General features: G+C 53.9%; 1 protein-coding gene across 1 annotated transcript; it reads right to left on the bottom strand.

Annotated features, from left to right (window-relative positions):
• LRRC38 (leucine rich repeat containing 38) lies at positions 1-20,894 on the bottom strand. The gene is made up of 2 exons (XM_066372018.1): positions 20,252-20,894; positions 1-4,029 (listed from the first exon to the last, which is right to left on the bottom strand). The coding sequence occupies exons 1-2, from the start codon at positions 20,892-20,894 to the stop codon at positions 3,776-3,778; spliced, it is 897 nt and encodes a 298-aa protein (XP_066228115.1). The 3' UTR covers positions 1-3,775.
• Between the last annotated feature and the right edge of the window lie 402 nt (positions 20,895-21,296).

The raw sequence follows: 21,296 nt of genomic DNA on the forward strand, positions 1-21,296 counted from the left end.
CCAATGAAACCCACAGGGGTCTGCTTTGGGGAGGTTTTACCGTACAGAGTACACAACTAGACCACTTTGCAAAAGATAAATTACTTTCACTCTCGAGGGCACCAGAAGCCACTAAAAAATGAGTTCATTAATGGCCAAGGTCCAGGGCTGGCGGCTGGTTCAGCTGGCGATGGAGGGATGTTAAAGAGACAGAGGGTTGACACGCTCCAAGGTCCAGTTAAATTTAATAGAGTTGGAAATGCCACGGCCCGCAGCCACTTACTGAACCTAGAATTCGTGCCTCTGACTTTGGCCATCTGAGCCTGTATGAGGAGACGAGAAAGAGGAGGAAGAAGAGGGGGAGGAGGAGGAGAAGGGAACATGGATGTTCAATGCAAACACTTCTCCCTCACTGGTGAAAGTGATCGGTGTGCTTGCATTTTTCAGCCTTTCTGTATAAAGGCCCATGTTGACCTGCCCCTCAGGGCAGAAGTTGTATCCGGTCCCATGACCACAACCAGAGTGTGTGGCTGGCTGCCCTTTGGTCCTTGCTGTGGGACCCAGGTCCACCTGTAACATCTGTAAAGCCAGGAAAGAGTACAGATACCCTCCACTCTCCCATATCTAAACATTCTCAAGTCATAAAGGAAGATAAACCATTAAAGAGACTGTTCCATGCGGCTACCTTGACGAAAGAGTCTTGTTAATGAATTGGAAGGCCAGGTTTAAGTGATGGTTCTAGAGTTCCTGGAAGCCTCCCAATGTGGGGAGAGCTGAGTCATCTCAGACTCTCCCCCTATTCTTCCCCAGCCCTGGCTGCATCCTGTGACCCAGGGGGCCTTGCACACACCTGTGTGGACACCCCAGGCTGCGCACCCCACCCCTGTTCACGTCCCCCAGCAATATCCACAGCCTGGCCACTCAGTCCACTCTGGAGGAGGGACACTGGAAAGACAGGCCCACTCCCACACTGGGATATAATCATGCAGGAAATTCTGGAATCCTGAGTACCCAGAGAATGTTCTAGAAGAGGGCGCTGGTTCTGAGTGGGTGTCCAAGGGCTGCACTGGTGCTAACCGCCGTCATCACAACACGATGAATTCACTGTGATGCTGCCGAATCCTCTGGTCATCAGATCTTGAGGAGAGCAAGCTATTTCGATGATTTGAATGCTCTTGAAGGGGTCTGAGATGCTGGGTTGAGGCTCAAAATAACCTCATGCTGGGTGTCCCGAGCCAGGGCAGGCTGCTTGTCCTGGAGCCCAGCCCACAGCCCAGGAAAAGGGCCACTCCGCACTGTCCCTGCTGGCCCGAGGAGGGGATGCAGCTGGAAGGAGAGGCTATGCAGGGGTCGGAGAGCCTGTGGCCAAGTCCCACACCAGCGCTGTGACCTACCTGCTTTCTCTGAGCCTCGGGCTCCTTGTCTATAAAACTGGAGTCCTGGTAGCTCTCACCTGGAGTTGTGAGGAGGCTTACCTAGAGTTCATGGCTGTAGAGTTTCTAGGATGGTGCCTAGAACTTACTTGTTTGCTGTTTCAACCAATATTATATTGTTGTGCCACTACGATGTGCCAGGCATGGTTCTAAATGCTGGGGACACAAATGGCCCAAGTTCCTGCTCTTGGGAAGCTGGTGTTCTAGTCCGGAGAGACAGACGATAAACAAAGATGTGGGCTAATTTCACATCATGGTCTCCATTGAAGCCAACAATACTTGGGGCTAGAAGGGGACCAAGAGTCTCCTCCAAGGTCCAGGGTGGGGGAAGAAGAGTAGAGAAAGAGTGGGAGAAGGAAGAGACGGAGGTAAGGAAGTGAGAGAAGAGGGAGGCAGGATTCAGCCCCAAGCCACCCAATCAAAGCCCTTCCCCAATGTGACAGCTAATTTTATACATCAAGTTGACTGGGTCACAGGGTGGCCAGGTATCTGCTGTTTTGGGGTATGTCTGCAAGGATGTTGCTGGATCAGATTAGCATTAGCATCTGTAGATTGAGCAGATGGTCCTTCTCAAAGCAGGTGGGTCCCCTCCTATCTGTTGAGAACCTGAATAGACCAAGATGGTGAAAGAAGGGAGAACTACTCTCTCTGCCTGACTGCTCAATCTAGGTCTTCTCTTGCCCTCAAACTAGAACTTAAAAACCGGGACTAGGGGGCAGGGATGGGGGTCAGGCCTTTCCTTTAGACTCAGACTGGAACCAGACCTTCAGTCTTCCTTGGCTTTCCAGCTGCCAACTGCAGATCATGGGACTTCTTGGCTTCCTTACAATAACTCTGGATTAGTGGATGGACAGACGGATGAATGGATGGATGGACAGATGGATGGAGGGAGGGATGGATAGATAGATAGATAGATAGATAGATAGATAGATAGATAGATAATCTGTTGGCTTTGTTTCTTTAGAGAACCCTGGCTAACACACACAATGACCCACTCTTGATGGCTTCCAGCAGTGACTCTCACAGACCTCACTTATGTCCTTCAGGGTGCTCATCACTACTTGCAATTACAGTTCTGCTCACTTGTTTGCTTTGTGTCCCGCCCGTAATAATGTGAGGTTTACATGAGCAGGGGCCCGTCTGTCTTATTTGATACCTGGCGCTTAGCAAACAGTTCATTCTCTGTGGAAACAAGGATGGAAAGAGGAGGAAGACATGTAAGGAGTGTATTATGAGAAACAACAGAGAGGTGACACCCAGAAATGTCCATGGAGCTTCCTGTGAACCCCTCCTCTAAATCTCAGTCCCCAGAAAGGTCCGGTGTTGCCGTCACGAGCCGTCTCGCATCCACTCACGGGGCCCATGACATTGTTTGTTTCATGCCGTCTCTGAACCAAAGTGCTGCATTCCACACCCGGCAAAACATGGCCTGTCACGGCCTATGCTAACAACAACAACAACAACAAAAAAAGTCACACCCCCCAAGGCCACTGATGGAGGTTTTTCAGAGGCCATGTTCCAGTTTGCTTGTTTTGCTGTTTTCCCATTTTGTTGGTCTGACACGACCTGCTACTCTCTGGAAGCCTGGTCTCCAGGAAGGTTTTAGAGCAAATTCTGGGATGATAGGTCTGGAACGGTGCCAGCACAGAGGACGGCCAGGGTTATCCGGCTGAGGAGGGACTCGGGCAGGGTGTGGGGACAGGGAAGGGAAACAGCTTCAGAGGGAAGAGTGACTGAGCACAGGCACTTCCTGACTGCACGAATCAACTGTCCTTGCTCTCTGGGTTGCCACCTCTAAGGATAAGGATCAGGGATTGAGTTTGTCGATAACAGTTCTCCTGATTGGCTCACGAAAATGTAACAACAGACACCCTTTGGCCAGTTCCTAGCCTTTTCCTTGGTGCCATGTTAGCCAAACATGGGAGAAGGACTTGAACCCCAACCCCCACCATCTGAGCTGCCGCTTCTTGGGAGGAAGGAGGTGTGGTGTGGTCTCCCAGGCCAGATAGGAGAAACCGACGTCACAGAACCATCTTTGCGAGCGAGAGCTGCAAGTCTCATGTCCCTCGGTGGGTTTTCAGCCAGCAGCTCTAAAGCCTGCCTCGGCCATCTCCCCACACCTCAAGGTGAGAGGCAGCTTCTCCTCCAGGAAGCCTTTCGGAGCCCCTCGCTCTGTGGATTCTAAACTCTGAAGTTGGAAGTCCCACCGGGCGCGCCGGGGGTGCACGGCACGGAGCGGGCACCGCTCTGGGCTCTGGGCACAGACGGTGGTCGGTTTCTTTTCTGCTTTCAGCATTTCCCTCTCTTCTCGGAAGGGAGCCACCGGCGTGGGCTCTGGAAAGCGAGGAACGGGAGGGGGCGGCTCAGTCGTCCTCGTCCTCGTCTTCTTCCTCGGCGTCTTTGTTGGGGGTGCACCTGTGGAAACACTGCACCACGGTGGCCAGGAAGAAGCTGGAGATGATGGCGGCGATAGACACGGCCACGCCGGAGAAGATGATGATGAACAGGTCCGTGAGCGAGAGGCTGAACCTGCACTCGCTGAAGCTGGCCTCCGACAGCTCGTGCAGGGACACCCGCCTGTTCTCCAGGGGCAGGGAGCACTGGATTTCGTCAAGGCCTGGAAAGAGGTGGGCAGAACGGGAGAGAGGTTTAGGCTGCGGCACGGGATTGCCCAGAAGTTGGCAAGGTAAACGCTTACCAAGTACCAACCAGGAGAAGCCCCTCCTACCCCTGAAAAAAAAACCCACAAAAGAGGGTAGAAGTTGACTGGAGTGGCCTCAGGGTGACCGCACTGGGAGACACCAGAATGCATTGGGTTGCCTTGACTGTCTCTAAGGCATGGTGTTTTTTTCAAATTTTGATTCACTGAGGATGTCTATGAAAGGGCAGCAAAATGTTTTCCAGGTTTAGGGCCTCTGTAGACCCTGATGCAGACCTGGTGATACTCAGCCTCTGGGAGGTGGGCGGAGGACTGAGCCGATGCCATGGGATGGGGGCTGTGTTTGTGTTTGTGACCAAGCACAATCTCCGCATTTCAACCCATACACGATAGGAACTATATACAAAGTCAAGTTGCGGTCATGATTTTTATAGGCTTCAGAAATAAAAATAAAATGCATAATATGAAAATGCACAAAGAACTCCCATCCTCTGTTTCTTATCTGGAAGGAGAGAGACAAAAATGTAGTAACTCATACCCCTAGCACACTTCCTAAGTGCAAAGCACCTTTCTAAGTGCCACACACTATCAATGGTTCACACAACAATCGTCTGAGGTTGGTACTGGTGATATGCCAACTATGGGGGAAGCTCAGAGAGTCGATATCACTTGCCTTTAGCAACACAGCTTCTCAGAGATGTAAGAATACCATTTGACATTAAGCAACTTACCCCCAGGTGTTATGAAAATAAACAATATAGGCCCTGGCCAGTTTGCTCAGTGGTAGAGCGTTGGCCTGGCATGTGGGTATCCTGGGTTCAATTTCCAGTCAGGGCACATAGGGAAAGCGCCCATCTGCTTCTCCACTCCTATCCTCCCCTTCTATTTCTCTCTCTCTCCCCTTCCTGCAGCCATGGCTCAATTGGTTCAAGTGAGTTGGCCTCAGTGATGAGAATGATTCTGTGTTCTCTGCCTCGGGTGCTAAAAATGGCTCTGTTGCTGAACAATGGAGCAATGGCCCCAGATGGGCAGAGTATCACCCCCTAGTGGGCTTGCTGGGTGGATCCTGGTTGGGGATTATGTGGGAGCCTGACTCTCTGCCTCCCCTCCTCTCACCAAAATAAGAAATAAAATAAATAAATAAATAAAATAAAATAAACAATAGGGACACCAATAAGCGGTGTGAAGCCAGGCAGTTTCTAAAGCAGAGCTAATATTTTCTGTCTTCAAAGTCATAAGAGGTCATCACTACTTTGTGAAAGTCCTTCTTCAAAGAGCTATATTAACTGGACAACAAAACCACACAGGCTGTAGAGTTCGCCCTGACTCCTCAAGCCCATTCTAATTCCTACAATGTTCCTTGTGCCCTGAGATTAGGCTTAGCATTTTTTTTTACAAAGTGATGTTTTCAGGAAATGTCACCTCACATTTCTCTGTGGCTAGAAGGACAGACTTGTTTGAAAAATGCAGCACACAAGCCCACCCAGAGTGGGAATCTCTGGGACACGCTCGATGGCGCTATCCCGATAAGAGGCACTGGCTTGATGGGTTTTCAGAGCTCACAAAGGGCCGGGAAATAAGCAGAGCCAGACAAAGGGTCCGCTAGGGGCTGCACAGGGGGCGGGGCATCGCTGAGAGCACGTTCCAAAGACACGTTCAGGGCCAAGTGCGGCACTCGGCAGTTGGGGTAATCTGACTTCGGGGTTTGCTCTTCCCTCCCACAGGATCTTACTTTGGACCAGGGTGTCTCAGCCTCGGCACTATGGATGGTTGGGGCTGGGTGACCATCTGATGTGAGGGCGGTCCTATGCCCTAAAGGACGTTGATCATCATCACCCCTGCCCTCTACCCACTAGAGGCCGGGAGCATGTCCCTTCCCATTGGGAGGATCAAAACTGTCTCCAGACAGTGCCAGGTGTCCCCAGGAGGGGTGGGGGAGGAGACAGAACCCCCTCTGCTCCAGAATGACATGCTCAGCTAAGTGGGTAACCTTCCAAGGCTTAGTTACTTAAACAGACACTTAGTTATTAAACTCTTTGATTCATGCAAATGGGTGAGGCTTCATGCTAGATACAGAAAAAGGAGAAAGAAGAAAGGAAGTAGGGAAGAAATAAGGAAGAAAGGAAGGAAGGATAAAAAGGAGGAAGCGAGGGAGGGGAAGAAAGGAAAGACTTAAGTCTAACAGGAGGGACATCAGGACACAGGCACAAATAATGGTATTTTAAGGGAGGAAATGAGACCTTGCACTTGAGGTCCAGGGACAGCCCAGAGGGGTGGAGAAGTGGGAGCAGAGGCCTTGCAGGGCAGGCCAGAAGGCAGAGGAAGGAGGGACAGGGCCTGTGGAGGGGAGGAGGTCACTCTGACCTTCCTGCTTGCTTTGAAATGTTCTCCCTCCTTCTCTGACCTCCATCTCCTCAGCATCTGAGTTAAGATCAGCGAACAATCCAGTACATATGTGACATTTTCCGTGTGCCAAGTGCTGGCCGCTGCTCTTAGGGCTTTACACACACACATCCGCCCATTTAATCCTCACGCGCACTCAGTGAGGAGCGGCTGGAGTTACCCCCATTTCACAGATGATCAAACGGAGCTGTCAAATGGTTTGTCTAAGAAATAACAGCCGAGGCTGACCCCAGCCACCACAGCGTCCCTCCCAGTCCCCCGGGCAGGGCACGGGCGGAGTGGGGGTGGGGACCCAAGGCTGCACCAGCCCTGCCCGGTGCCTCAGAACAAGTTCCTTTCAGACAGTGTCTTTTATTTTTATTTTAAAAATTGTTTGTTTGTTTGTTTGTTTGTTTTTAGGGAGAGAGAGAAAAAGAGAGACAAGGACAGACAGAGACAGACAGACAAGAAGGGAGAGAGATGAGCATCAACTCATACTTGCGGCACCTTAGTTGTTCATTGATTGCTTTCTCATATGTGCCTTGAGTCAAGGGTGGGGGGTTCCAGCCAAGCCAGTGACCCCTTGCTCAAGCCAGTGACCTTGGGCTAAAGCCAGCAATCTTGGGCTCATGCCAAAGACCTTGAGCTTCAAGTCAGTGACCCCATAACCTTGGTGTATCAGCACACACTCTAACCACCGAGCAATCCAGCCATGGCAGGCAGGGTGTCCTTGGAAGGGTGCCTTAGAACTAATTTTCCAGCAACCTTCCTGGTCCTAGGCCCTGACTTGGACGGACCGTTAAGCTCTAGCCGCTGACAAAGCCCCCGATGCCTCGTCAGGGTCAGGAGCGGGACTCCCAGACGCTGAGAGGCAGACGACGACCCACAGCTCCTCACGTGTAGCTGGAGAATTGTCTCCGGGACCGAGATTGGCATGAAGAGACTAAAGATGGCAGCCAGCAGCCACACCCAGGCTGCAGAACGTTGCTGTTTGTCATCACAAGGGTAGGGGTCTTTTCTTTTAAGAATCTAAAAAATAAACACATCTATCTAGCAGACAGGCAACCTTGTCACATGGAGATCACTGTCAGGCTGTTGTAATGAGACAGGACACAGGCCGGGGGCCTGCTCACTCATTCAGGTCTCCTGGCTGGCCCTTGCACAAGCATTTGAGTTAGCAACCTCCCCCTCTCGGGGCAGTGAGCCTGTCGCCTGTCCCCGAGGCAGCCGGGGAGAGAAAGGCAGGGACCCTAAATTGAGGAAAAGACCTCCCTCCCATGACTGAGATCTCTCGGTAGCCTAGCTAGAGCCTAGAGCTCTGGTCTGCAGGCTTTCAGATTTTCCATAGCGGTTAAAAAGAATAAGAAATAGAGGAGACGAACAGAGGGCTGAAGTTTCTAACCCTGCCCAGTTAGGGACATTAAACACAGACATACACACCATCATTTTATAAAAGAGAGAACACTAGTACACTGAAAGCTAAGAAGGGCAGGGTAACATTAAATGGGGATAAATGCCTTTGATTTTAAGAAAAACTCATCCCAATGCTCTCATGATGTCATTTTGCAAAAGACAAGATGGCTGCTGGCACTGGGCCGCGTTTGGGTAGCGCCATCCTGTTCTGCAATATCCATTTCACCTGGACAGAGTGCTGGGGCTTGCCTCCTCATTCCTCAGGAGAAGTGGCCCATAAACTACAGCTCTGGGGCCGAGTCCCCCTGCCTTCCCCCTGCTGTAGGTTTATGTCAGTCAAGTCTTATGGGAACACAACAGGCCTGTTGGTTTACCCATTGTGTAGGGCTGCATTTGCGCTACAAGCAGATTGGAGTAACTGCCAAGAGATTGTATGACTCACAAGGGCCTAAAAGAGTACAATGATGACCGCAGTTTGCAGTTAGGGAGACGGAACAGATACGTTATATGCTTACACAAATAGTTGTAAGGTGTTAAGACATGGTGGGGTTGCAATTTGGAGTTGGGCGGGCTGATCCCACAGCCTGTGCTGTTAGCCATTCCCTGCCCGGTTGCCTTAAAGACGCTTGCACACGTGACTGCAGGGGGAGCCTAAGACCCAGTGGGTCAGATTCCTCCAAAGCCCCAGAGTCAACCTGGGAACCTGGGTTGGAGCCCATGCTCTCCGCCCAGGATGGCCCAAGCCAGCCCAGAGTATTTGGTAGAAAGAAAAATACAAGGTCATTTGAAAGGGTTTGGGCATCGTATTAGTTTCTTAGGGCCGTCATGACAAATCAACACAAACTGGGTGGCTTGCCACACACGGATTCCCTCACCGTTCTGAGAGCCAGCAGTCTGAATGGACATGTCGGCAAGGCCAGGCTCCCTCTGAGGGTCCGGGGTGGGGGTGGGGGATAGGGGACACTTCCTTGTCTCCTGCAGGCTTTGTGGCTCTGGCTTTAGTTCCTGGCAGCATCACCCTAATCCAGTGGTTCTCAAACTTTTTGAAGTCGGGGCACATTTAAAATCCTACAAATAATTGTAGGCGCACTATATACAAATTTCTGAGAAATATAATAATTAAGTCAAACATTAAAGAAAAAAATATAAAGTCCAAGCGTGCCTTCATGGTTATTAAACAAAATAAACACAACAAAATTAAATTTCTTCTGACATTAAAAAACATTTTTATGTTACATTTTTTGAGTTATGCTTTTCAGAATTCATAAAAAAGAGGGGTTAAAAAAATTTAAAAACAACAAAATGTTATCTTTTAATATATATAGATACATTCTTAGTAAGATTTAGTAAATTCGGCAGGTCCCTTCGTGACTGTGTTAAGTTTTTTCATTCTTGTGTTTATGAGAAACATGAGCCTGATGTGTCCTAGCAATTTCTTCAATGTTTGGGCATATATTTGAAAGGCAAACTCTCATTTCCTCGTCAATATATTGAAGAATTCCTCTCTTCTTACTCTTAATTGTGCTGAGTGCAGAAAACCCCCACCATACATATCATCGTAACTTTACACCAAACAAAGGATAGAAGAAACTTGCCTCCAGTCTTTCTGGGGAACATGGGGAGTAGTGTAAACAATCCAGCACCACAGCTTAACAGCCTTTTGCAACTTAATCAGGCAAGTGAGGAGGGGGGTTGGGCAGACTGTCAGCTTACAGCCAATTCCTTACACCTCTGTCCCCCAAAAATCTAAACTCCAAAAGTCCTGTTGGTTTTTTGGTCCCCAACAGGCACATATTTCTCTGGAATACCATAGGGCGCACCTGGAAATCTTCTAGGGCGCACCAGTGCGCCCTGGCGCACACTCTGAGAACCACTGCCTTAATCTCTGCCTGTGTTTCAAGTTTCCCTACCTTTGTCTGTTAGTGCTCCCTCTGAGAAGGTCACCTGTCACTGCATTTAGGGCCCACCCTAAACCCAGGACACTCTTCTCTCAAGGTCCTTAATTACACCTGCAGAGACTCTTTTTTTCCCAAATAAAGTCGTGCCCACAGTTTCCAGGGTGAGGACATCTTTCAGGCAGACGGATGCAATTCAGCCCGCCACAGGGGTCTCACGTGTAATGGTCACTTGTTCACCGTGGGTTCTCCCCCTCCTGCTCTCCTTATCTGGGGGCTTCGCCCGGCTTTCATTCATAGGTAATCACCTCTCACTCCCTGGCTACGTCTTGGTGTGACTTTTTTTTTTTTAATTTTTATTTTTTATTTATTCATTTTAGAGAGGAGAGAGAGAGAGGAGAGAGACAGAGAGAGAGAAGGGGGGAGGAGCTGGAAGCATCAACTCCCATATGTGCCTTGACCAGGCAAGCCCAGGGTTTCGAACCCGCGACCTCAGCATTTCCAGGTCGACGCTTTATCTACTGCGCCACCACAGGTCAGGGTGTGACTTTCTTAACATGCACAGCCCCTCCCCAGCCAGGGAGTCAGCCTATGACCCGTACTGGGCCAGTGTCCTTTCCACCCAGATATCCCGAATCTCGAGTGGATCGACCAAAAAGATGTCCGGGGCCCGCTCAGTGCTGCAGCTTCGCCCTGGAGAAATTGTCGATTGCTTCCTGGACCCCAGAGCTGCTTCACTGTTTCCTGAGCCTGCGTCCCCAGGTCCCCAGCCTTCTGCTCCACCTGTGGGTTACTGACATCCCTGCAGTGAGTCCCTCCCTTGCTCACGTTAGCCAGACTTGGCTGGTATTGTTTATGCTCAACAGGCCCCGCTAAGGGATTGTAGGAAAAGGGAGTTCAGGGATGGGCCGGACACCTGTCCCCGTCAGCCTCTCTCTCACAACCCCAAACCGTCTCCCTCGCCGGCTGTCATACAACACCACACGCCAGGTGCCTCCAGGTCCTGAGAGAGTGGCACGGATTCAGTGCAGCGTGCCCGCGCTCCCAGGGAGGCAACTCGGGGCACGGGCACACCGACGGGAACCTGACTTCTTTCCATTTGCCCTGTGGTGGGTCTTCCTTCCCCCCACATCCCCCTTCACCCAAACCCAGGGGGCTCCGGCTCCTCTGGCCCAGCCGGAAGGGCCCCCTGCTCCTTTCCTTTGACGTTGCCTCTCCCTTCCCTGCCAGGGCACCCCCAGCAGAGACACGCCACCTTCCCTGTGCAGGGTGGCTCGGCTCCCCGCCTGCCGCCACCCCTCTGGGCTCTGTCCCCTTGACTGATGACGTCTCCCCAGCAGCTGACGGCTGAGCTTGAGAGGGTGAAGAGCTGCTATTCTTCCCGAAATAGCCGGTGACACAGGGGAAGACAGATTGCGATTAACCTCTCCTCTCCTGTCAACACACAGGCCCGCGGCCAGCGGATCTCTCGGGGGGCCTTTCCCCTGCTCTGGCCTCCTGGGGGCTGCGTGACCCAGATCAACCACAGGCTCTCCTAAGCACTTTTTTTGTCATTAAAAATGTATTTTTGTTTTCTTAGTTCCACTTAATACGGGGGGGGGGGGGGGGGGCGGGGTGGACCAAAGTAGGCTCACAGTGGTTCGTCTGGAAAATAACACAATAATGAATAAACAATAAGGCAAGGGTGAAACTCTTGTGTTCCGTGTGCTCACAACTGTAAACCCCCTTTTGCCCACCCCTGTGCACAAAGCCGGTGTACACATCAAAACAGCAGGAACAAAAAGGAGGATTAAAGGGCTCATAAACATGTGTCTAACACGTACACTATTCTAGATTTTTCTGTGCGGGCGTGGGCATTGACCCTCGGATTCGAGATATCCTCTGCCGCTCTGTTGGCTCACTGAACCAGGAACCTCTTTCTATTCAACCAGTATAATGATCAGACATCAGCTGTGACGGCAGCAGGGTCTTTATTGTGTGGACGAGCGGTGACTGACCCCACCCCAGGACGGTCTCAGTCTTTTTCTTACTAGTAACCAAGCTGCTAGGAGCGTCCCTACACACACTCTTAATTATTTCCCAAGACACGCTCCCACGATTGTTGAAGGTTGTGTGGGAGAGCCCCTGAGCTCATGCACACAGTGGTCTTTCGGTCACTTGTTCATCTTCGCCAGTCTGCTAAGCCGCAACGGGGCATATTGTTGGTTTAACGTGCATTTCTCTGACGACCGGTAGAGCTGAACACCCTCCTCAGGTGCTCCTGGTCAGCGGAGTTGTATGGTGTGCTCACTGACCGTTTGGATTGTTCTTCTATGAACTGTCTCCCAAGGTGTGAGAAGGCCCTAGTGACAAGGACTGTTAGAGGCAGGGTGGCCGATCTTTACTCCATCCGCTGCTGAAGCCACCACTCCTGGGAAGGGGGGCTCCCGCTCCCACACCCTGCAGTAAGGACCCACACTAAAGGTCTCCAGGGACCACTGGGTGTTGGTCCCTCCGCTCCCGGCCAGAGCTCACGATGGCCATCGCTCCCTTCTTCTGTCCACTGGAATGACAGGGAAGCACCTCACCCGCCCTCCCCGCTGGCCGCCCGAGCTCCAAACCCAAAGGACCAGGAACCAGAGCAGCTGTTGTCCTTGCACACGCACAGGGAGACTTTCAGCCAGGACTCCTGACCTCACAGCACCGTGGCTCCGTTGACATCAGTTAGTTCCCCTCCCTGCCTCCTCTTCCCCTACAGTTTGCAGACGAGAGGCCCAGAGAGCTTAGGCAACTTGCCCGAGGTCCCGCGGAGGCTGGCTGGAACCCAGGTCTTCTGACTCCCCAGTTTAGTGCTCTTTCCGGGCTCCGGGGTCTCCGCTGACCAGGAGCACCCAGGGAGGGTGTGGGTCCCGCGGCCCGGGCTGCAAGGGAGGACCACACGAGGGGGCATCCAAGGCCTGCAGGCCTGCTCCTGCTTCTGCGGCTGGGGTGCCGGGCAAGCGCAGCTCTAATTTCTGATAGTGCTGACCTTTGTTCCCCGTTGCCACTCTCATTAAATACCGACCGCCGCGTAGGGGGAAATTCTCAGGCGTCCTCCCTGTCTCTGCCGGGAGACACTTCTCCTGATTAAGTAATCAGCCGATTTCCACCAGAGGAGGACTGACCAGCAGCAGCACCGGGTCAAGGGCTCCTGCCTGGTGCTGGCCCCACACGGCGGGTCTGAGGGAGGGCAGCATGGAAGAGCGAGTCCTCACCAGGGCTGTGACACTCCGGCCCCACGCCCACCCCTGAACCTCAGGACCCCGACATCGGTCGCATGCACAATATGGAAAACCGACTGACCTGCGCTGCAGTTTCCCCGATCTGTCCTCCCCGGTAGGAAATGAGCAGAGATGATCACTGGGGGCTTGAATTATTGCTCTCTGGGCCGCATGCATGTGTTTTTTCATTACCACCAGCAACATCGCCATCATCCCCACCATCTTGACCATCACCGCCATTGCGACTTCTGCCACCTCCCCCAGGACCATCACACCCACGTCTCCCATGTCCACCCTGATGTCCACCACCTCCTCCATGTCCACCATCTCCACCCTGGAGCCCACCTCCACCATTTCTATCACCACCACTGCCATCACCTCAATGATCAATTACTGATATTTGCTCTGAGTTGGACCCTGGGCCAGGTGCCAGGGACACCAACCTGCTCCTAATTATTATTTATGGTCCGGTTAGAGAGATTCTTCTGGTACAGTCACTGTGAGGAGATCTAAGACTGCCCTGTGAGCCCGGCACCTCCCACAGTTCCCAGTGATCAGTGCTCCGTGCTGCACCCGCCAGCTGGAGGCACAGCCATGGTCACGAGCACCTAGCAAGGGGTCCCTGAGCCCCATCCCACATCCATGTAACCCAACAAGCTCCAGGTGGCCCTCGTGTACAGTGTCACCCGTCCATCCCTTCAGGTGATGGGGCCAAGAGAAGGACAGCTCCCAAACAGAGCCAGACAGAGCCTCCTCCAGAAATCTGGAGATTGGGACCAAGAGCACAATCCCACTGCCCAGCGCCAGCAGGTCTCTTGAGTGCAGCAGCATGTTTTCTGCCACATGGATGAGAAAGCAGAGAGAGAGAGAGAGAGAGAGAGAGAGAGAGAGAGAGCTCATCAGTATATGGAGGGAGGATAAAAAAAGACAGTGTGTGAAGCAGAGATGTTTGTGTGTGTGCGTGTGTGTGTGTGTGTGTGTGAGAGAGAGAGAGAGAGAGAGAGAGGGAGGGAGGAGGGGGGTAAGGTGCTCCCTGGGCCCTTACTGTTCAGGCTCTAGGGTTTCTGCAGACACCCCACATCCTTACAAGAACCCCTTTTGTTTGCATACGACAGAGGAAGCTGGTTTCTGATTCAGTGAGGTGAGCTGGGGTCTGTGGCCACGGGTCCCAGACTCCCTCCAGCGGTCACAGTCACGCACACTGCGCCTGCTGAGCAGGTGATCCCCAAGCAGGTGATCCGGACCACGGCTTCAGCACCCCACTGTGCCCGGAATGGTCGGCGCTCTCCCTCCTTCACTGCAGAGACCCTGAAGCTCAGGGAGGCTACCGGGTTTGGCCAGGATCACACGGATCTGGGTGAGGAACCCAGGGAACCCCTATCCCGAACCTCTGTCTTTGCTGGAAGGTGACCCGAATGTCCTGTGCTGATCGAAGCACGGGGACGGGGGCATTTGGTGAGGACAAAAGCCAAGGCCAATGATCTCAGCCTGTTCCTGGATGGCTCTCGTGACAGAGTTCTCAGGAACGTGCATCTGTCACTCATACATTCCCACTGCCCTGTGGGCTGGGGACACAGCAGAGAGCATGCCGACCTCTTGGCGCCCGAGCTTCTAGAGAGACGACAGAACTTGTCGATGAGGGAGCGCACAGCTCAGTGAGTGCTAACATGAATGTAACAGGAGATGTGGTGAAGACAAATGGCCTGGGGCAGGACCGCTCCAGCAGGGGCTCAGGGAAGGGCACTCAAGGATGAGGCAGATGCAGCCGTTTGCAAGGGAAACCTCTTAGCAACAAGTTCAGAAACCTCTTAGCAGCAAGTTCACCTGGCGCTTGGTGTGCTCCAGGGACAGATAAAAGGCCAGTGTGGCTGGGACAGGCTGAACCAGGGAGACGGGAGAGGGGGGCGGGTAGAGCGGGTGGGCTATGGGAGAAACCAAGGTTTATTCTAAGTGCAACGGAAGTCACGGCAGGTTTCCAAACACTCCTTAGACCAGTGGTCCCCAACCTCTTTTGGGCCACGGACCAGTTTAATGTCAGAAAATATTTTCACAGACCGGCCTTTAGGGTGGGACGGATAAATGCACAAAATAAAATTATGCGACCAGCGTAAAAACTGTGGTATTTTTAAATATAATTGTCGAACTTACGAGACAAGCGTCAAGAGTGAGTCTTAGACGGATGTAACAGAGGGAATCTGGTCATTTTTAAAAAATAAAACATCGTTCAGACTTAAATATAAATAAAACGGAAATAATGTAAGTTATTTATTCTTTCTCTGTGGACCGGTACCGGTCCACGGCCTGGGGGTTGGGGACCACTGCCTTATACTACAGTAGCTGACGGGGACTCACGGAGGAATAAGATGCATTTTGTCCTTGGAATGGGCCAGACCTGTGAACTGCCACTGTCAAGCAGTGGTCACAGAAGTAGTTCAGGATGCAGTGAGCTCACATGGGTTAGGCTCCCAACCCAGCCTCGAGGTGCCCAGGGTGGTGGGGACCGGATGCTAAGTCAGAGCCGGACAGGTAGGGAAGGAAAGGTGAGAACCAGGCTGTGACGGGCTGGGCAGAGCCCTGAGGGCAGGAGCCCGCAGGTTCCCCAGGACTGGAGCTGCGCACCACGCTGCGATCACGGGGTGACCCTGCTCGGGGTGCGATTCGCAGACCTGGCTCCTGTAACCGTGAATGCGCCAGATCCAGGTACTCACGACTACCCACATGACGCGGAGGCTGTCGAGGCACCACCAGCCTGAAGGTGACGACGCGGCCTTCCCAGCACCTCATTCCAAACTACATGGGAAACCGCAAGATTCTGGGACAGCGGGAATTGGCTGAAAGGGCTTGATTAACCCTCGGGGTCTGGGTCAGCTAGCTAGCTGGCAAGTGATCCCCTTCAGCTAAGTGCGGTACCAGCCTCCCAGAGCAAATCCCCAACTGCGTGCACAGGTCCGTCCTGGGTGGGCAGGAAGCTAGGTCCACTGTCCCATTACCCAGCAGTAAGATCACCTCGTGAGTGAGTTGATAGAGTGACATGATGAATGTGACATGTTCAGAGAGAGCCAGTGTTCCGGAGGGACGCTGGGAGCAGGCGCTCCAGGGAGTCAACAGGACAGGACAAGGTTGCCTCGGGTCAGGCGCGCGGTCCACTCCCCACCGGAACTCCACACCCGTAAGAGCTGACACCTGGCCCTGGGCACAAGTCATTGTGAGAAAGGTGACACCCCAGGACTCAACTCTAATTAAGAGGCAAATTAAAAAGGCAGTAGCCCCTGGCACGTAGGACATGCACAGGCCTGTCAAAGGCAGACGTGAGACCTCAGCCAACCTCTGCCAGGAACATGATCCTTAGGTGTATAAACACATGAAATGTCCACCTGGCTGGCCATCAAATATGCCATGCAAATTAAAGCAATAAGGAGACATCATTATTCTGCCAATCAAACCGTTTAAAAGAAGGATACATAAAACTGGGGATGGGGTGGTGACCAACACACTCTCTATTTGACAGCGATGCCCCCTTGTCTGGGGAACAGTTGGGCAAAAATGTATCCAGAGGTTAAATCTTGGAGTCACCCGGGAGAAAGGACCCGTGTGACCTCTGGGCGAACGTCTGCTTTTGTCCCTTTGTCTGAGCTGCTGTTGATTTTGTCAGTATGACAATAAGTCTCCGCTCTTCAGACCAAATCCGGCTCTCAAAGTGTCTGACGTCAGAAAAGGAAGTGGATTTACTAGGAGATGGGGGCGGGGACCCCCAGAGAGCCATGAATCCAGGCTGGCAGGCAGGTGGGGTTAGGGATGTGACTGGCAGGCACCCTGCTTGCCATGATGCCCTTTCTTAGAGAGGACTCTGTCCCTTCCCAGAGGTGACTCCGCCCCTTCTTAGAGAGGACCCCCTGCAGAATCTGCCCTGTAGGGGTCCAGCCCCAGAATGGATGCTCCAGGCACTAAAGAGAACCTTCTCCAGGAGGCTGTGCCCACCCAGGGGGCCAGATTAGCTGACCCAAGGCATGACATGTGGACCTGTTTCAATGTGTCCCATTCCCCCCTTCTCTCTGCCTTCCCCCTCCCTTCCCCGGTACCACGGGCCGCATGGCAGCTGTGGCTAGAAAGGGAAGTGAAAGGGGTGTCTTAGCTCTTCAGCCTCCCCGGAGAGACCTGCGTGGACCCTGCCGGAGATACCTCTGGAGGGTGTGGTGTAGGCCCTGTCCCCTGGGAACACTCCCATCTACCTCCGTGGCACCGACACTGTCCCTTACTTTCCAGCGATGATTTTTCAAACTTGTGGACTTTCCTCCCGTGGGTACAGGGAGGCAAGGGAGAACCAAAGAGGAAAGGATCCCCTTCACTTGTTTCTTCCAATTCCCCACCCTGGGAGAGGCAGGACGCTGCCTAGAAAGCCCCGGAGCTCATGCCCCAAAGAGCCCGATTTCCTTGGGCAGGAAGTGAGTGGTCAGCGCACAGCACGGTGGGGGCTGGGAGCCAGGAGGTCCTGGTGCACCCCCACCCTCAGCTGGTTTTAACTCTCCGCACCATCTTGGGCAAGTCCCTCCTCCATTACCTCTCTGGGCCTTCTGGTTAAAACGGGAGAACGCCGAAACAGCACTAAAGCTTACCAGTGCTCACTGTGTATCAGGCCCTGTTCTCTGTGTTCTGAGAGCCCGCGAATCCTCCCAACAACGCCATGAAGTGGGCACTAGTATCGCCCTCATTTCAGGTAAGGAAACAGGGCTACCCAAGGTCACACAGCTAGTAAGAGTAGAAGCAGGATTTGAACTCAGCAGCTCAGGGCCAGAGTCCAGGCTCTCAGCCACTTTGCTCTGTGCGAGGGCAGGCGGAGGGGAGGGGAGGGCTGACGCTGTCCCTGTGCTCAGCATGACTGTGCCCCTGTCCCTGTGCTCAGCATGCCTGTGCCCCTGTCCCTGTGCTCAGCATGCCTGTGCCCCTGTCCCTGTGCTCAGCATGACTGTGCCCCTGACAGCGTTGATCTGGTTCAAACCTCTAGCGAACGTGGTGTGAGGTTCATGCTGCATTCTGAGGTTAGAGGCAGGGACACCGAGGCTCAGAGAGGTCAGGGACCTACCTAGGATCACACATCTGAGTCTAGATCAGAGGTCAGCGCTCCCACGCCGATAGTTGCCCCCCAACCCCCGCCTCCGGTTCACAGTTGGAGAGAGACACTGACCTGACTGCACATGCGGGCAGCAGGTCCACCACTCTGGACATCCTGTAAGGGCCAGCCGCCTGCAGGGGGAGAACACCTGCTCTGGGCTCCTCCCCCCAGGAGGTGCTGGGAGCCCCATCTGCCCTCTCTCACCTCCTTTATCTTTTCCTTGCTGATGAGACAAACCTTGCACCGAGCCTGAACCTGGACCTGTCGTCCCCTCCTCCCCCAGCCGCACATCCCCATCTGCTGTCCCTTCTCTTCCCTCCCTGACAGACAGTAGGAGACATGACCGTTTACGTTCATCTTGCTCTTTCCTCCGGTTTTGGTCCTGAAGGTCACCAGGCTGGATGGCCACATGGCAATTTCACACGGAGGAAGATGAGGCTTAAAAATGTTCTGTGACCCACCCAGTTTTTCACCTGGGACTCAAGCCTAGGTCTTCAGACTCCAAATCAAGGGCTCTGTAGAGACCTCAGAGGTCAACCAAAGGACTTCAGAGATGAGAAAACCAAGGCCAGACAGGACAGATGGCCTATTCAAGGTCATAGCCAATAATAGCAGAACTGAGGCCGAACCCCACAGATCCTGACCCTATAACACGTCATGTGGACAACAGTGAGAGCCAATTACACCAACTCAACCAATACCGAGGGGTAACGATGCCAACCCACTGGGAAGCAGAGGCTGGAGCAGCCGGAACCAGGCGCAACCCCCTTCCACAGTGAGGTTTTTATCAGGACACTGAAGTCTGCAGGGCAATTTCTAGTGGGAGAGGTCTGACGAGCCACGCCAGTGAATGTGAAGGCAAAGTTCAAAGCTGGAGGACTCTGCACCTTGCAGGTCAGATCTTTGTTGGACTTGTTTCCGTGAGAGAGCCTGCCTGGGCACTAAGTGCCAGCTCGGGGGTGACTGGTCCTGCCTAGGGCTTATGCTCCATCAAGTACGGAATGAATACATGAGCACAGGAATTCAGGATGGAGATGAGAGGCATCTTGGATTCTCAAGGGGAAAAAGGGAAGTTGGACTTCCCTTTTTCCAAAATGGTATATGGAAGTTACCTTTTATACCATTTACATCACCTTTTATAACGTGTGCTGCACAGCTCTGGTTTCTATTCTGCCAAAGCCTTAGGGACAAGGTGGATGTGGAACCAGGCTCTGGAAGCCCCTGCTGAGTCCGGTGCGCACTAGCAGAAGGCTGGGATCCCCGAGTGTAAGGACACTCCACCGGATCCCCACCTGGAGACTCATCGCTATGGATGCTGAGGTCCCCTCCTTCCCAGTTCTGCCTTTGCTTCCTTCCCGCTGGCCTTCACGGGGCCCTTGTGTCCCCACCTGCATCTATGGATGGGTTTGCACGTCCCCACTGGAAAAGTGCCCCAGGAAAGCTGAGGGTGCACCAGCCCCCCACTTTCGCTCAGCAATTTCACCTCAGAGCTGAAAAGCCACAGAACTACGGGGCTTTACTGCACCACTGGCTCATAGCAAGCTGCTGTTATTTCCTACCAGAAGTCTCCTCGCCCCTTTTAGACAGACAAGCAGACTGGGAGCTGAGAAACGGACACCTGCCAGGCTCGGGAGGCTGCTGGAGAGGTCTTAGAACTGGCTGGCTCTCTTCACATGCAGGGTAAGGAGAATGGCGCCGGGCTGTTCCCTACACGGGAGGGTGAATTCCACTTAGGAAAAGTTTTAAAATAACCCACACCCACCAGTACTAGGACCCCGAGGCCCAGGAGATGATTTTGGTCACGGGTGACGGAGAGATGGCAGATCCCTAACTTTGGAAAGTTGCTGGAGAAACAGGGGGAGAGAAGTACAGCATCAGGGCCCAGGAACTGGAGAATCCAGATGTGTCCCTCCTCGCCCCCTTTCCCCAGCACAGGCCCACGGAAAGTTCGGGCTGGGAACGTGGATGCAGGTTACAGCAAGAAGCAACTCTCATCCAGAGACAACGCTCCTGCTTGGCCCACACCTTTCCGGGCTCCACCCCATGCCCCTGGACTCCGGGGCCGTGGTGGCCTCTCCCTGCCTCATTCTTCCCTCCCTCCCTCCCCCAGCCCAGTCCCCTGCCCAGCCTCACGGGGTCACCTTTGGGCAGCTTAGACTCGTTCTCCTGGATCCAGGTGAAGAGATGGGCAAAGTCGCAGTCGCAGAGCCACGGGTTCCCGTCCAGGCGCAAGGTGCGCAGCGCGGGCAGCGCGGCCAGGGCGGCCACGCTGAGGCTGCGCAGGTTGTTGTCATTGAGTTCCAGCACCTGCAGCGACTCCAGGGTCTCAAAGGCGGCCTCGTGCACGCCCGCCAGGTGGTTGTTGGCCAGGCTCAGCTTGACCAGCCTCCCGGCTGAGCGGAAGGCGCCGGCACCCAGCTGGGTCAGGTTGTTGTAGCTGAGGTCGAGGAAGGCGAGCTTAGCCGAACCGCTGAAAGTGCCCTCCTCCAGCGAGCGCAGCGAGTTGTTTCGGAAGTCCAGGTAGACCAGGTCGCCGTAGAAGATGAAGAAGTCCTCTGGGATGCGCTGAATGCGGTTGCCGGCCACCAACAGCTTGCGCACGTCCAGTGGGAAGGGGTCGGGCACGCTGGGAAGCCCGCGGTCGCGGCAGTCCACGGTGTGCGGGTCGGTGCAGTCGCAGCCCGCGGGGCACGCGTGCCCGGGCCGGAGCAGCAGCAGGAGGCTGCAGAGCCGGAGCGCAGCGGCGGCGCCCGCGGTGCCGTGGGGGGCGGTGCGGGGACGCATGGCCGGGGACTCGCGCGAACCGCGGCGATGCAGATGCGGATCTCGGGACGAACCCTGGCGCGGGGCTGCGTGCGGGGCCCTGCGACCCGGCGCTGGGAACCGGAGGGCGGCCGGGGCTGGGAGGGCATGCGCCCGGGCGTGCGGGGGCGACCGAGCGCAGCGCGGGCGGATTAGGGGAGCCCGGGGTGGGGGGACGGAGCGGGGAGAGCCGGGGAGGGAGGGGCGAAGGACTCCGCAAGGATTTACCGGGACAGGAAATTAACCCGCTGTTAAATCCCAGGGGAGGCGGGAGCGATAAGGGTGGCCAAGTGGCGGTCGCCAAACGCGGCCCCACCCGGACAGCTTACTTCCGGACCCGATACTAAGACCTGCCGTGTGTACTCGGCCAAGAGCCCTCGACGA

Source organism: Saccopteryx leptura, chromosome 3 (assembly GCF_036850995.1).
Source record: "Saccopteryx leptura isolate mSacLep1 chromosome 3, mSacLep1_pri_phased_curated, whole genome shotgun sequence".
NCBI lineage: Eukaryota > Metazoa > Chordata > Mammalia > Chiroptera > Emballonuridae > Saccopteryx > Saccopteryx leptura.

What these genes read in the sequence shown, in the direction of transcription:
- LRRC38 (XM_066372018.1), bottom strand. Translation starts at nt 20,894, where the DNA reads ATGCGTCCCCGCACCGCCCCCCACGGCACCGCGGGCGCCGCCGCTGCG. An exon ending in CGAGTCTAAGCTGCCCAAAG is followed by an intron (nt 4,030 to 20,251) that starts GTGACCCCGTGA and finishes ACCTCTTTCCAG; the next exon opens with GCCTTGACGAAATCCAGTGC.